The sequence below is a fragment of the Cucumis melo genome, chromosome 1, assembly GCF_025177605.1.
Source record: "Cucumis melo cultivar AY chromosome 1, USDA_Cmelo_AY_1.0, whole genome shotgun sequence".
NCBI classification, from domain to species: Eukaryota; Viridiplantae; Streptophyta; class Magnoliopsida; order Cucurbitales; family Cucurbitaceae; genus Cucumis; species Cucumis melo.
In genome coordinates, this window is record NC_066857.1 from 6,018,898 (window position 1) to 6,035,711 (window position 16,814).

At 40.8% G+C, this 16,814-nt stretch overlaps 1 protein-coding gene across 16 annotated transcripts in view; it reads left to right on the top strand.

Annotated features, from left to right (window-relative positions):
• Window positions 1-16,814, top strand: part of LOC127149832 (uncharacterized) — a 50,300-nt gene that overhangs the window by 31,166 nt on the left and 2,320 nt on the right. For 7 of the 16 annotated variants that reach the window (XM_051085917.1, XM_051085933.1, XM_051085912.1 and 4 more), the window contains 2 exons: window positions 2,923-2,972; window positions 8,923-11,818. In XM_051085917.1, the coding sequence (XP_050941874.1) occupies window positions 8,927-11,734 (2,808 nt within the window). In that variant the 5' untranslated portion in view covers window positions 2,923-2,972; window positions 8,923-8,926 and the 3' untranslated portion in view covers window positions 11,735-11,818. Of the gene's footprint in view, window positions 1-1,857; window positions 2,491-2,576; window positions 2,973-8,922; window positions 11,819-16,814 lie in introns of those variants that run through there. The other 9 variants (XM_051085921.1, XM_051085924.1, XM_051085918.1 and 6 more) reach the window with 9 other exon arrangements.

Sequence of the window (16,814 nt, forward strand, 5' to 3'; positions counted from 1 at the left end):
TCAATATATGAAGAAATTTGAGTTTGGTATCCTTTCATATTTAAACCTACATCGATTCAATTGTTAGATATGTCGACCCTCGAGGTTTTCAGTTGACGATAAAGCAGAATTACAAAAACACCTCATTCATTTCTGGGTAATGGTCGAACATGGGTGCCTAGCTGTAGAGAATGGTGTTCGACTGTAGACCAAAACTAATGATTCAATTATATATAAGATGATTTAATTTCTTCGGGGTCTTCAATCAATGTGAATAGCACGATGAAATCAACGAATTATAGAATAGATATTGCCTATTTTTTAACACAAAAGAGGGAGAGTTCGAGCGAAGGAGCGAACTTATATACTTTTTTTTTATATCATTTCATTATAGTTGACTGAGATGGAATTTAAACACTTGGAAACAACTGCATGCAAAATATATAATGTCAAAATATTTCATTACACAATGCTTGGCTCCTTATCTCCGTAGCTATAGCATATATCTTTGCCAGGGTTTTTCGGGTCTTGCAAGCACATGCTATATTCATGAATGATCCATCTGCATGTGGTGCATTTTCCTGCATCCCTTTTGTCGTCAAAGATATTGAACCAGTAGATTTGGTGTTGTCCAGTCCATGTGAAGCTGCAGAAAAACAATGTCGTCCCCACGAGGTTGGGTCTGAACTTGAACGAGTAGCCTTGTCCAAGCGGAAGGACATGGACTCCTAAGTCATCGTTCTTGGATTTGCAGTGAACGGTGACAGGAATGTCGTATTCAATTTGGTTGACGATTACGACTGTAGTTACTGGTTGGATGAAGATCGATCCTTGAATTGCACGTATGTTACATAAAAAGAAAATTAGCAAAGATAGTGCAAGTGTTGGAGATGAGCCCATTTTCAAGGCGTCGATTGAAACACAAAGGAAGAGACAAGAATATGAGGCTTTATACCTTTTGTCTTGTATTGGTATGATTGGGACGTGATAGAAATAGTGAATATATATACATAGGGTCTGTGCAAAGAAAAAAGTTGTTTTCTCGTGTGTTGGTAAAGAATGGTGTATATTTAAACTATAATTTTTACTCTCGACGTTATTGTTTAAACGTTTGTGAAAAATAAGAAATGAGTAAAGTTACCTTTCGTTGGCATAAATTGAGACTATTAAGTTGGTGAGGCAAAAAGGAAGGGGAAGGACATTAAAACAGTAAAACGAATAAAAGAAAAAGAAAAAAAAAAAAGAGTCCATATTGCAACCTTGAAAATAATGATCAGTTTAGTTTTATGTAGATATTATCACATTTCTTGAAGAAATAAACTGTTGTTGAAGTTAAATTGTTCGTGGTAAGGAAAGAGAGATTTCGCGTAGGAAGTTTTGAAATTTAACAAGCAAAGATTGTCTATATTTTGTGTTACATGTCTTGTGATTTTTCCTTTGACATATTGATTCTTATTATTATGACAGTATGCTAAACACATTTTAAAATTAACAACGAAACGTTTGTAAATTCACTTTTTATTGTTAAAAATGTTGTTATTATCTTGGGTAAAACGTAACCACGTTACTGTACTATATCAAATTTATCTTTATTTTCTATGCTCAAACATTGTAAAATAAATTGAGTGTGAAATGTTGTTACACGCATCCTATATGGAATCTATTGAAATTCTATGGACGCTCCTAGAACAAAAGATCTCGAAACTTGCCAGTCATTCCCTTCATAAATTTTAGGAAATGTCTACAATTGGTTCATTCTTTCGTAAACTGTTACGTTGAGAAACCCTTTTGAAATATTTAATCCCATAGCTAGTATCTTTAGTTCATACACTCTAGTTTGGATCAATGTGGTCTCCTATTTTATGATATTCGTTGTAAACCCGATATTTTCTTGGTTTAATTTCTTTAAATGTGGAAAAAAAAGAAAAAGAAAATGGAAATTAAGTGTAAATATAAATATATATATTTATATATTAAATAGTTTTATTAAATTAATTAAAGAAAAGAAAGAAAAGAAAGGACAAAAAGAAGAAAAGGAGAAGAAAATTTCATTTTCTCTTTTCTTCTTCTTCTTCTCTTCCCTTCACCGCCAAGAGTTTGAAGACATCCAAGATCCCTTTATTTTTTTTTCTTTTTCCTTCTTCAATTTGCAGAGAACTTCTAAGAGAGAGTTTGGAAGAAGAAGAGAAATTTTACTAAAATTTTTAGGTTGAAGAAGAGGAGGAGAACTCAAGCAAAGTGTATCAATGGCTGAATTTAAGTTCATTCTGCACATCACTGGTTTTTAATTCGGTTTGAACTCTTCAAAAGGAATTAAGAGGTGAGATTTACATTTACTGAAAGTTAACTCATTTTTAAACAAACTTTATGAAGAACGTTGGAGCAAATTCGGATATTCATTTGGTGCTTTTTGATGAAGAAAACAGGGCAGTTGGTTTTCACTCGAAATCAGGAGGTCTCTGGTTTTTCTTGTATTTCAGAGTGTATCGGTGGAGTTAGAATCTCTATTTGGTATGGTTGGAAAGCTTGTTCAATTTACTACAACGTTCATGAAGAAATTGTAAACCAAAAACGACTAAAAATTGGTTAAATTGTAGGAACAAGTTAAAGAGGTCGTGTGCGCGCAATTCTGGAAGTGGTTCTGTTTTGAGGGTTATATGTGTTTATGCACGGGGAATCAGATTTATATGTCTTCAGGTAAGTTTTAGAGGATCTCAAAATGAAGAGTTTGATATAAAGAACACTCATTTTGGTTAAGTATTGAGAAAGTTATAGTCCTTTGAAGTTTATGTTAGAAATCTGGAAATTTTAGAGAATTGTTGAAATAGGATTTTATTTCTTAAGCTTTGTTTTCGTGAGCGTCATCTTTGGTGCGACATGTTATGTATATCTTTAGGAAACCAGAATGTTTAGGGTTTTAATACTCGGTTGGGTTGTTGGCAGGCCGAGAAGAATTAAACCGAGCTTATAGACCAAGGATCTAGCCCAAGACTGTGAGTGACAAAACCAACTTTGAAATATTTTCCATAACTGTTATTATGATTGAATGCGATAAATGTTTATTTACGAAGCCATGAAAGGTATTTGAATTTCATGACTATTTTCAAGTATACATTTGGAGACTAGATTTCTTAAAGAAATTTATGCTAGCACGTAGATATTAAATGTTTGGAAAGTATTTAAACCACAATATTTTAAGCAAAGCATGAATTAGTATGAAGTTTTGTTTTAAGAACTACAATTTTCCACGAAAGAGGTGAGTAAAGTTCGAGCTTTGTGTAAAATTTATAAGCAGGCATGTTCTAATATTTTATGATGATTTATGAAATTTTCATTAATTACATGCACTACTACAGAAACTGACTCTCTTGACGGTTTTAAACTGTCAAGAATGATTTTTCTTGACGGTTTTAAAACCGTCGTTGAATCCAGTGTCAAGAAAGGCAATTTTCTTGACAGTTGTAAAAAACGTCAAGAATTGTTAACGTTGACAGTTTATAACCGTCAAGTATTCAATTATTCATGACAGATTAGAACCGTCAAGATTATAAGTTTTAATGTCAGTTTAGAACCGTCAAGAATGTCACTATGAATGACAAAAACCGTCAACAATACGAATATTCATGACATTTTAAAACCGTCAAGAATGATTTTTCATGACATTTAATAACCGTCAAGAAAGTGATTGTTTATGACATTTTGTAACCGTCAAAAGTATTATTTTTCATGACATTTGGGAGCCGTCAAGAGTATGCTTTTTAATGACATTTTGGAACCATCAAGAATTTCGTTGTTTATGATATTTACAAACCGTCAAGAAATTTTCCATTTTTTTAATTGTAATTTATTTATATTATTGTTCCTATATTATGCTCCCATTGGTCCAAGAATTCAACTACATATAAACGATAAATATACATCAAATATAGTTTTAAAACTCAAACATAAATATGCACTAGAACAATTCCAAAACTTTAACATATATTAACATTTTACCATATATGTATCAACATTTTGAAAACTTTACATACTTGTTCAATATTGTCATATACAAAACATTACTTCTATCAACCCAACTCAATGACCTTGAATGAAACTTGGCTTCAAATAAACTTGCATTCTGCATCCTCTACTACCTCCAATTCATGAGCTAAAATAAGTACCACTAACAGCAGAGCCAATCTACAAGAAGTAGATAATATCACAACAACAAAGTATGTTCAAAACTTATTCAGTCAAAGAAATCAACTAACAACTATTAAGAGTAAGCTGATCATACTACACAAATAAAATCACAATTTCTATTCTCCAACAACCATAATGAATGAACTTTGTAGAGTAATCTAGAGATTTTCAATGGTATTCAGAATGGAAGGTTGTAGAGTAATCTAGAGATTTTCAATGATAATTAAGAATCGAAGGTTGAAATTCATAATAATCAAAAGATCAAAATGAAAAATAATGCCTTTAAATCACATCAATGGCTATACTCTCTGTGAATGAACTTTGTAGAGTAATCTAGAGATTTTCAATGGTATTTAGATGGAATCTAACTAATATCAACATTGCTTGTTTTTCAATTATTCATTTTCAACATAATCTCAAGTGGACACAATAAAAAAGTGATTCCAATTTTCAACATGCCTTATAGAGGTTTACTATATTACAACCATGCCTTATATTGAACTAAGAAGGGTTGAATCACATTAGTACCTTGAAAAGTTGGCGGCAAGGACCCTAGTGTGAGTGTTTCAAATTCAACAGAATCGATCTTAAATTTGGGAATTTGCTCTGCATTTATAGGTTAGGTAATATTTCTTGTTGTTTTGCATATTATCTGTGTCAAGAAAAAACAAAAAAAAAAAACTATAAACAAATGCATAAGAAATGGAGAAGCTACAAAAAGAGGGGGAAATAAAAAAGTAAAGGAAAGGGCAAATAAAATATGTGGCAGCATGACAGGTGGAATTAACATAGTTAACCAACAAAAAAGTTGATAGAATGACTTAAGAATGGATACTGCTGATGAAACAGATAAACCTTATGAAGATAGGGCCACATATATTCAATAATCATAAGAAAGTCTAACACAAAAAAAATTAAACAATATGGAAAGTACTTACATTATCAACGACCTATTTTTATGTTAGACACGTCCATCACTATCGATTCAAGCAGAAAAGAAGTTAGTTAAACTTTGAAACTACTCAAAGAAAACAAGTATTAAACAAAGAAGAGTCCTGGTAATATATGAAAGAGCAACAACGAACAAGGACGTCAAGTACAAACATGCGTCCATCTGATACTATTCAATATAATTCCCTGTGAAGAAGTAAACTGTACCATTTGATACTATTGAAGAGTGTGGAGCACAACGACAATAACCAAGTCTTGTTCTTCACTATTTTTCACCTTTTTCTCTATTCACACATTTTATCAAACACCTTCTAGGCCCTCTATCTCCATAAAATTAAATAAAAAATTTAAAAATAAATCTTTTATGACTAGTATTTCATCCTTTATTTGCCATGAAAAATAAAGTAAAAGATGGATAAAACATGGGCAGAGTAGTAATCAAACCCCATCACAATATATACTTTACAAAATGTAATACTATCAAAATAATCCAATTGTTCCAACTTCTTCACATCTATGTCAAAACCCTTCTAGTTCTTCTTCCAATTCCAAGTTAAAATAAAATGAAGTTGATATTAAACTTACACAGAACATAACTATGCATTTACCTCTGTACATTCTTTTAAATCAATATGAAACTTTATATTCCACTTATGACCATTAATAACTCAAGTAAATATTACCACATAGCAATAGAACGTGATATTCTTGACTAATAGAATGTGGCAATGATGAGAAAATAAAATCTACCTAATCTGCAATGAACATTATTGTGTGAATTTGAAGAAAAATTCATACCACAAAAGTGGAAAAGAAGAACATAAGACAAGATTAAAAAAGAACATTTTCAATAATCATGTTTTCTACCTTCACTTTTATACACAAGAAAAAGTACATAACTTGAACTATGGATGTAACGCCCCGAAAATTTAAGGTAAAAATTTTTCTCGTCTTATGTAAAATGCAAGTTTGATATAATAATAATATAATATTAATTATATTATTATTATTAATGTTTATCTTATTGGTTATAATATTAATATTATAAATATTATTATAAATTAATATTATAGAAATATTGTTATTTCTAAAACCATAAAATAAACTATTAATTATTTAATATTATTATTTTTTTATATATTATTATTATTACTTTATTATTATTATTATTATTTATATTTAATATATATATTATTATTTAATTTAAATTATTAATATTATATAATTATTAAGAATTATATATATATATATATATATATATAATAAATTTTTTTTAAAAATCCAAACCCTACCGCGCGCCGCCTACCCAGCCCCCTCCATCTTCGTTTTCTCTCCCGCAGCCGCCGCCATCCATTTCTTCTTCCTCCGTTCTTCGCCTGGCAGCCCGTCTACCTTCACGAAGCCGACGCCGCCACCATCTCTTCCTCTCCGTCTCCGTTTCTCTCTTCCGTCTTCATCTCCGCCTCCGTCCACGAACGTCGAAGCGGATTCCGCCGCGGCCTCCATCCAATCCCGACTCGCTTCCAACCGCCGGCAGCCTCTCCGTTCTCATCTCTTGTTTCCGACGCCGGCAGAACACAGAGGGGAGCGCCGTCGCCGCCATCGCCGTGTTGAAGTTGTCCGTCGTCGCGCGCAGCCAAGGTGGTCGTGAAACCAGACCCGAGCCACGGATCCGATTCGAGCAACCCGACCCGAGCCACGGATCCGATTCGAGTGAGCCGAGCCGAGCGAGCCGAGTGAGCCGAGCCGCGAGCCGAGTGAGCCGAGCCGCGAGCCGCACTGAGCCGAGCCGCGAGCCGAGTGAGCCGAGCCGCGAGCCGAGTGAGCCGAGCCGCGAGCCGAACCAAGCCGAGCCGAGCCGAGCCGAGTCGAGAACCAAGCCGAGCCGAGCCGAGCCGAGCCGAGCCGAGCAACCTAGGCCTTCCTTCCTCCACTTCGGTTCACGGTGAGTCTTCGGTAAGGATTGTTTTGATGAATTCCTTAATGTTACCTCGTCCGATTCGAGTTTGAATGTTAGATTAAGATGTGGCCCTACTTTTCTCCCTTGAAGGTAGTGCAGAGTTGACGATTAAGTTCTCGGGTTCCGCGGCAGACCTGGTTGGAGTTAGCTTCTTTTCCTTGGGTAAGTCAGCGGATGACCTTTTAAAACAACTGCTACTAAAGTCATCAACTAAACTTTTGTGTTTCGTTAGGTAAATCTGTCGAGCGTGGATTTTCGATCGAGGGGCATAACCGAGTTTCAGGTAAGGGTTTTCCTACTACTGGACCCCGAGTCTAGGTTAAAACCGTAGTAATCCACAGGGGATTACACGTTAGTGACTGTACTGAATATCTGTATGCGTGTTGACTGTTAAGTACTGATATTATATTTTGTCTGATGAAAATATACTGTGACTGCTATTTGTGGATTGAAATTATATGTTGATGGACCTTAAAGTTACGGTTTATTATGTAGTAAAGCACTGGTCTGGATGTGGTTCATGGAATTTGGACGGGGAAGGGCAGTGAGTCCGGTTTTGGTTGGTTAGTCGATTGGACCTAGGGTTTCCCTATTGGGCGTGCAAATCGGTAATGCATAAAGCAACCGAGGGTGTAGATGTTTAAACCTATACTATCTGACTGACAAAGCCTATGGTGGGACTGTGATATGAATGTTGTTGGGATGTGGCTGATGTAGACAGTTTAGTTTGGACTGAGGGATAACGGTTAGCTTCATCTATGGGGTAGTGTGCCTTACGGATATGTGCATCCTTCGGGGGCACTAGACTGATACGTGCATCCTTCGGGGGCACTAGACTGATATGTGCATCCTTCGGGAGCACTAGACTGATATGTGTATCCTTCGGGAGCACTAGACTGATATGTGCATCCTTCGGGAGCACTAGACGGATATGTGCATCCTTCGGGAGCACTAGACTGATATGTGCATCCTTCGGGAGCACTAGACTGATATGTGCATCCTTCGGGAGCACTAGACTGATATGTGCATCCTTCGGGAGCACTAGACTGATATGTGCATCCTTCGGGAGCACTAGACTGATATGTGCATCCTTCGGGAGCACTAGACTGATATGTGCATCCTTCGGGAGCACTAGACTGATATGTGCATCCTTCGGGAGCACTAGACTGATATGTGCATCCTTCGGGAGCACTAGACTGATATGTGCGTTCTACGGAACCACTAGACTGTTATGTAGGGTACCCCCGAATAGGAAGTTAACTGTTGTTCCCTAATGGGCCCAGTAGTGGGTCCCTTACTGGGTATGTTGATACTCACCCTTTCCCTTCTTTAACTTTTCAGGTAGGGGTACAGCGAGAGGCAGGAAGGATGCGTGAAGGCCATATGGACGCGTCTGATTTTCTTTCGCTTCCGCTATGTATTTTGTCAGAGTATTTTGATTGTGATTTTTGGACTGGTGACTTGACATTTTATCTTGTGACTTTTTAAATTATTTAAAATAGGGCCCGAAACTCTCTTTTGTAAGGTTTATACTGTTTTAATGAATCGTATCTGGTCCGTTTTAAATTTTACGTTGAATGGTCGAGTTTTGGTATTTGGTAGTGACCTCAGCTTAGTCCGGAAAAGTTGGGTCGTTACAGTTGGTATCAGAGCCTAAGTTTTAGGTTCTGTAGACTGACTTATAATGTGAGTCTGTGTTTTGTGTCCTTATGGCTGAAACGATCCTTGCCGCTCGTCAGGTACGCTTCATGAAAGTATATGTATAACTCTACATGCATTACCTTACCTAAGTTAAACTGCAAATTCAATTACCAATTGTGACTAAAGGAATCGTTGGTGGTTGTTAGGGAAATGCCACCAAGGAGAGGTGCACGAAGGGGTGGCCGAGGAGGCCGAGGAAGGGGAGCAGGACGCGTTCAGCCTGAGGTGCAGCCTGTAGCCCAAGCCCCTGACCCGGCTGCGCCAGTTACTCATGCGGACCTAGCCGCCATGGAGCAGAGGTTTAGAGATATGATTATGCAAATGCGAGAGCAGCAGAAGCCTGCCTCGCCAACTCCGGCGCCAGCTCCAGCGCCAGCTCCAGCACTAGTTCCTGCTCCAGCTCCGGCTCCGGTACCAGTTGCGCCCCAGTTTGTGCCGGATCAGTTGTCGGCAGAGGCTAAGCACCTGAGGGATTTCAGGAAGTATAATCCCACGACGTTTGATGGGTCTTTGGAGGACCCCACCAGAGCTCAGATGTGGCTATCGTCCTTGGAGACCATATTCCGTTACATGAAATGCCCTGAGGATCAGAAAGTTCAGTGTGCTGTTTTTATGTTGACTGACAGAGGTACTGCATGGTGGGAGACTACAGAGAGGATGCTAGGTGGTGATGTGAGTCAGATCACGTGGCAGCAGTTCAAGGAGAGTTTCTATGCGAAATTCTTCTCTGCCAGTTTGAGAGATGCCAAGCGGCAGAAGTTTCTGAACTTAGAGCAGGGTGACATGACAGTGGAGCAGTATGATGCGGAGTTTGACATGTTATCCCGCTTCGCTCCCGAGATGATAGCGACCGAGGCGGCCAGAGCTGATAAGTTTGTTAGAGGCCTCAGACTGGACATTCAGGGTTTGGTCCGAGCTTTCAGACCCGCTACTCATGCCGATGCACTGCGCCTGGCAGTGGATCTCAGTTTACAGGAGAGGGCCAACTCGTCTAAGACCGCTGGTAGAGGTTCGACGTCGGGACAGAAGAGGAAGGCTGAGCAGCAGCCTGTTCCAGTACCACAGCGGAATTTCAGACCAGGTGGTGAGTTTCGCAGCTTCCAGCAGAAAACTTTTGAGGCAGGGGAGGCTGCCAGAGGGAAGCCGTTGTGTACCACTTGTGGGAAGCACCATTTGGGCCGTTGCTTATTCGGGACCAGGACCTGCTTTAAGTGCAGGCAAGAGGGTCATACAGCTGATAGATGCCCGTTGAGAGTCACGGGGATCGCGCAGAATCAGGGAGCAGGTGCTCCACATCAGGGTAGGGTCTTTGCTACCAACAGGACTGAGGCCGAGAAGGCAGGCACAGTAGTGACAGGTACGCTCCCAGTGTTGGGGCATTATGCCTTAGTTTTGTTTGATTCGGGTTCGTCACATTCTTTTATCTCTTCCGCATTTGTGTCGCATGCCCGCTTAGAGGTAGAGCCCTTACACCATGTTCTGTCAGTATCTACTCCTTCCGGGGAATGTATGTTGTCGAAGGAAAAGGTGAAGGCATGTCAGATTGAGATAGCAGGCCATGTGATTGAGGTAACGCTGATAGTTCTGGATATGCTGGACTTTGATGTAATCCTGGGTATGGATTGGCTGGCCGCTAACCACGCCAGCATAGATTGTTCACGTAAGGAGGTAACGTTTAACCCTCCCTCGTTGGCCAGTTTTAAATTTAAGGGAGGAGGGTCAAAGTCGTTGCCTCAGGTAATCTCAGCCATCAGGGCCAGTAAACTGCTCAGTCAGGGTACTTGGGGTATCTTAGCGAGTGTGGTGGATACTAGAGAGGCGGATGTATCCCTGTCGTCAGAACCAGTAGTGAGGGACTATCCGGACGTTTTTCCTGAGGAACTTCCAGGGTTACCTCCGCACAGAGAGGTTGAGTTTGCCATAGAGTTGGAGCCGGGCACGGTTCCTATATCCAGAGCCCCTTACAGAATGGCCCCCGCAGAACTGAAAGAACTGAAGGTACAGTTACAGGAATTGCTTGATAAGGGATTCATTCGACCGAGCGTGTCACCTTGGGGTGCGCCAGTCTTATTCGTTAAGAAGAAGGACGGATCGATGCGTCTGTGCATTGACTATAGGGAGTTGAACAAAGTAACCGTAAAGAACAGGTATCCCTTGCCCAGGATTGACGATCTATTTGACCAGTTACAGGGAGCCACAGTGTTCTCTAAGATTGATCTTCGGTCGGGGTACCATCAGCTGAGAATTAAGGATGAGGATGTACCGAAGATAGCATTTCGTTCCAGATATGGACACTACGAGTTTATTGTGATGTCTTTTGGTTTGACGAATGCTCCGGCAGTGTTTATGGACTTGATGAACAGAGTGTTTAGGGAGTTTCTAGACACTTTTGTGATTGTGTTTATCGACGATATCTTGATATACTCCAAGACGGAGGCCGAACACGAGGAGCATTTACACATGGTTTTGCAAACACTTCGGGATAATAAATTATACGCAAAGTTCTCGAAGTGTGAGTTTTGGCTGAAGCAGGTGTCCTTTCTGGGCCACGTGGTTTCTAAGGCTGGAGTCTCTGTAGATCCAGCTAAGATAGAGGCAGTCACTGGTTGGACCCGACCTTCCACAGTCAGTGAGGTTCGTAGCTTTCTGGGTTTAGCAGGCTATTATCGACGGTTTGTGGAGAACTTTTCTCGTATAGCTACTCCTCTTACTCAGTTGACCAGAAAGGGAGTTCCTTTTGTTTGGAGCAAGGCATGTGAGGACAGTTTCCAGACCCTTAAACAGAAGCTAGTTACCGCACCAGTTCTCACGGTACCTGATGGTTCTGGCAATTTCGTGATCTATAGTGATGCTTCCAAGAAGGGTCTGGGTTGTGTTTTGATGCAGCAGGGTAAGGTGGTCGCTTATGCGTCTCGTCAGTTGAAGAGTCATGAGCAGAACTACCCTACACATGTCTAGAGTTGGCAGCAGTGGTTTTTGCTTTGAAGATATGGAGGCATTATTTATATGGTGAAAAGATACAAATATTCACGGATCATAAGAGCTTGAAATACTTCTTTACTCAGAAAGAATTGAATATGAGACAGCGAAGGTGGCTTGAGTTAGTGAAGGATTACGATTGTGAGATACTGTATCATCCAGGCAAGGCAAATGTGGTAGCTGATGCTCTTAGTAGGAAGGTGTCCCATTTTGCAGCACTTATTACCCGGCAGGCCCCATTGCATCGGGATTTCGAGCGGGCTGAGATTGCAGTGTCAGTGGGGACAGTTACTATGCAGTTAGCCCAGTTGACGGTACAGCCGACTTTGAGGCAGAAGATCATTGATGCTCAGAATAACGATCCTTATCTGGTTGAGAAACGTGGCCTAGCAGAGGCAGGGCAAACGGCTGAGTTCTCGTTATCCTCTGATGGTGGGCTGTTGTTTGAGAGACGCCTCTGTGTTCCGTCAGATAGTGCGGTTAAGACAGAATTATTATCTGAGGCGCACAGTTCCCCATTTTCCATGCACCCAGGTAGTACGAAGATGTATCAGGACCTGAAGCGGGTTTATTGGTGGCGTAACATGAAGAGAGAAGTAGCAGAATTTGTTAGTAAATGCTTGGTGTGTCAGCAGATTAAAGCACCAAGGCAGAAACCAGCGGGTTTATTACAACCCTTGAGTATACCGGAATGGAAGTGGGAGAACGTGTCCATGGATTTTATTACAGGGCTACCGAGAACTCTGAGGGGTTTTACAGTGATCTGGGTTGTGGTGGACAGACTTACTAAATCAGCGCACTTCGTTCCGGGTAAATCCACCTATACTGCTAGTACGTGGGCACAGTTGTACATGTCTGAGATAGTGAGATTGCACGGAGTGCCAGTGTCGATTGTTTCTGACAGAGATGCCCGTTTCACTTCCAAATTTTGGAAGGGTTTGCAGACTGCTATGGGCACGAGGTTGGACTTTAGTACGGCTTTCCATCCACAGACTGACGGTCAGACTGAGCGTCTGAACCAGGTTTTAGAGGATATGTTGCGAGCGTGTGCATTGGAATTTCCAGGTAGCTGGGACTCCCACTTACATCTGATGGAATTTGCTTATAATAACAGTTATCAGGCTACTATTGGCATGGCACCGTTTGAGGCCCTGTACGGCAAATGTTGTAGATCCCCGGTTTGCTGGGATGAGGTAGGTGAGCAGAGATTGATGGGTCCTGAGTTAGTTCAGTCTACTAACGAAGCGATACAGAAGATTAGATCACGCATGCATACCGCTCAGAGTAGGCAGAAGAGTTATGCAGATGTGAGGCGGAAGGACCTTGAGTTTGAGATAGGGGATAAGGTGTTCTTAAAGGTAGCACCTATGAAAGGTGTCTTGCGTTTTGAAAGGAGGGGAAAGTTGAGTCCCCGTTTTGTTGGGCCATTTGAGATTCTGGAGCGGATTGGCCCTGTAGCTTATCGCTTGGCGTTGCCTCCATCACTCTCGACAGTTCATGATGTTTTCCATGTCTCCATGTTGAGGAAGTACGTGCCAGATCCATCCCATGTAGTGGATTACGAGCCACTGGAAATTGATGAAAACTTGAGCTACACCGAACAGCCCGTTGAGATACTGGCTAGAGAAGTGAAAACGTTGAGGAATAAGGAAATCCCTCTAGTTAAAGTCTTATGGCGGAATCACCGGATAGAAGAGGCTACGTGGGAGCGAGAAGATGACATGAGGTCCCGTTATCCCGAACTGTTCGAGGGGTAAAACTTTCGAGGACGAAAGTTCCCTAAGGAGGGAAGAATGTAACGCCCCGAAAATTTAAGGTAAAAATTTTTCTCGTCTTATGTAAAATGCAAGTTTGATATAATAATAATATAATATTAATTATATTATTATTATTAATGTTTATCTTATTGGTTATAATATTAATATTATAAATATTATTATAAATTAATATTATAGAAATATTGTTATTTCTAAAACCATAAAATAAATTATTAATTATTTAATAATATTATTTTTTTTATATATTATTATTACTTTATTATTATTATTATTATTTATATTTAATATATATATTATTATTTAATTTAAATTATTAATATTATATAATTATTAAGAATTATATATATATATATATAATAAATTTTTTTTAAAAATCCAAACCCTACCGCGCGCCGCCTACCCAGCCCCCTCCATCTTCGTTTTCTCTCCCGCAGCCGCCGCCATCCATTTCTTCTTCCTCCGTTCTTCGCCTGGCAGCCCGTCTGCCTTCACGAAGCCGACGCCGCCACCATCTCTTCCTCTCCGTCTCCGTTTCTCTCTTCCGTCTTCATCTCCGCCTCCGTCCACGAACGTCGAAGCGGATTCCGCCGCGGCCTCCATCCAATCCCGACTCGCTTCCAACCGCCGGCAGCCTCTCCGTTCTCATCTCTTGTTTCCGACGCCGGCAGAACACAGAGGGGAGCGCCGTCGCCGCCATCGCCGTGTTGAAGTTGTCCGTCGTCGCGCGCAGCCAAGGTGGTCGTGAAACCAGACCCGAGCCACGGATCCGATTCGAGCAACCCGACCCGAGCCACGGATCCGATTCGAGTGAGCCGAGCCGAGCGAGCCGAGCGAGCCGAGTGAGCCGAGCCGCGAGCCGCACTGAGCCGAGCCGCGAGTCGAGTGAGCCGAGCCGCGAGCCGAGTGAGCTGAGCCGCGAGCCGAGTGAGCCGAGCCGCGAGCCGAACCAAGCCGAGCCGAGCCGAGCCGAGCCGAGAACCAAGCCAAGCCGAGCCGAGCCGAGCCGAGCCGAGCCGAGCCACCTAGGCCTTCCTTCCTCCACTTCGGTTCACGTTGAGTCTTCGGTAAGGATTGTTTTGATGAATTCCCTAATGTTACCTCGTCCGATTCGAGTTGGAATGTTAGATTAAGATGTGGCCCTACTTTTCTCCCTTGAAGGTAGTGCAGAGTTGACGATTAAGTTCTCGGGTTCCGCGGCAGACCTGGTTGGAGTTAGCTTCTTTTCCTTGGGTAAGTCAGCGGATGACCTTTTAAAACAACTGCTACTAAAGTCATCAACTAAACTTTCGTGTTTCGTTAGGTAAATCTGTCGAGCGTGGATTTTCGATCGAGGGGCATAACCGAGTTTCAGGTAAGGGTTTTCCTACTACTGGACCCCGAGTCCAGGTTAAAACCGTAGTAATCCACAGGGGATTACACGTTAGTGACTGTACTGAATATCTGTATGCGTGTTGACTGTTAAGTACTGATATTATATTTTGTCTGATGAAAATATACTGTGACTGCTATTTGTGGATTGAAATTATATGTTGATGGACCTTAAAGTTACGGTTTATTATGTAGTAAAGCACTGGTCTGGATGTGGTTCATGGAATTTGGACGGGGAAGGGCAGTGAGTCCGGTTTTGGTTGGTTAGTCGATTGGACCTAGGGTTTCCCTATTGGGCGTGCAAATCGGTAATGCATAAAGCAACCGAGGGTGTAGATGTTTAAACCTATACTATCTGACTGACAAAGCCTATGGTGGGACTGTGATATGAATGTTGTTGGGATGTGGCTGATGTAGACAGTTTAGTTTGGACTGAGGGATAACGGTTAGCTTCATCTATGGGGTAGTGTGCCTTACGGATATGTGCATCCTTCGGGGGCACTAGACTGATATGTGCATCCTTCGGGAGCACTAGACTGATATGTGCATCCTTCGGGAGCACTAGACTGATATGTGTATCCTTCGGGAGCACTAGACGGATATGTGCATCCTTCGGGAGCACTAGACTGATATGTGCATCCTTCGGGAGCACTAGACGGATATGTGCATCCTTCGGGAGCACTAGACTGATATGTGCATCCTTCGGGAGCACTAGACTGATATGTGCATCCTTCGGGAGCACTAGACTGATATGTGCATCCTTCGGGAGCACTAGACTGATATGTGCATCCTTCGGAAGCACTAGACTGATATGTGCATCCTTCGGGAGCACTAGACTGATATGTGCGTTCTACGGAACCACTAGACTGTTATGTAGGGTACCCCCGAATAGGAAGTTAACTGTTGTTCCCTAATGGGCCCAGTAGTGGGTCCCTTACTGGGTATGTTTATACTCACCCTTTCCCTTCTTTAACTTTTCAGGTAGGGGTACAGCGAGAGGCAGACCGACGAGAGGCAGGAAGGATGCGTGAAGGCCATATGGACGCGTCTGATTTTCTTTCGCTTCCGCTATGTATTTTGTCAGAGTATTTTGATTGTGATTTTTGGACTGGTGACTTGACATTTTATCTTGTGACTTTTTAAATTATTTAAAATAGGGCCCGAAACTGTCTTTTGTAAGGTTTATACTGTTTTAATGAATCGTATCTGGTCCGTTTTAAATTTTACGTTGAATGGTCGAGTTTTGGTATTTGGTAGTGACCTCAGCTTAGTCCGGAAAAGTTGGGTCGTTACAATGGAAATATCACCAACAAGTGAAAGTTGTTCTCTTGTAACATTACAATTTGAAATTTTGTAAAAGGAGAACATGTAAAAGAAAAATACCAACATTGCAGTGGCGAACTCTCTCAAATTGCCATCAATCTGGATATAGAAACTCGTTTGTGCAAACAAACTTGCAATTTCATTGAAGTCCAATAAGGATGGATCAAAAGTAGAAATAAACTCATTATAACCCAAACAATGGGTATAAAAAGAAAATCAACCATCATTAGTGTAAAAAGATTTATGTCCAATCATACATACCCCTGCCTCTCCTTGAATAGGCTCAAACAAAAACCCAGCTATTCAGTCACGGTGCTCTACATTCCATAAGAATGGCAAGTAATAAGTTAAACCAGATGCCAAGTATATAAATCCCTATTGCGAAGCAATAAACAAATATATAGGGCTATTTTATAGTGGAAATACACAAACAAGATGATTTTTTTATGATTCTTTTAGTAACAGATTTCTTGACACATAAATTGCAAACACAAGGGTAACGATGTCTTTGAATAATATATTCTCCTAACCTTTAAAGATTTTCTAAAGGGCAACTACATCACCAAAATCAACTTTAAGATGTCCAGGCA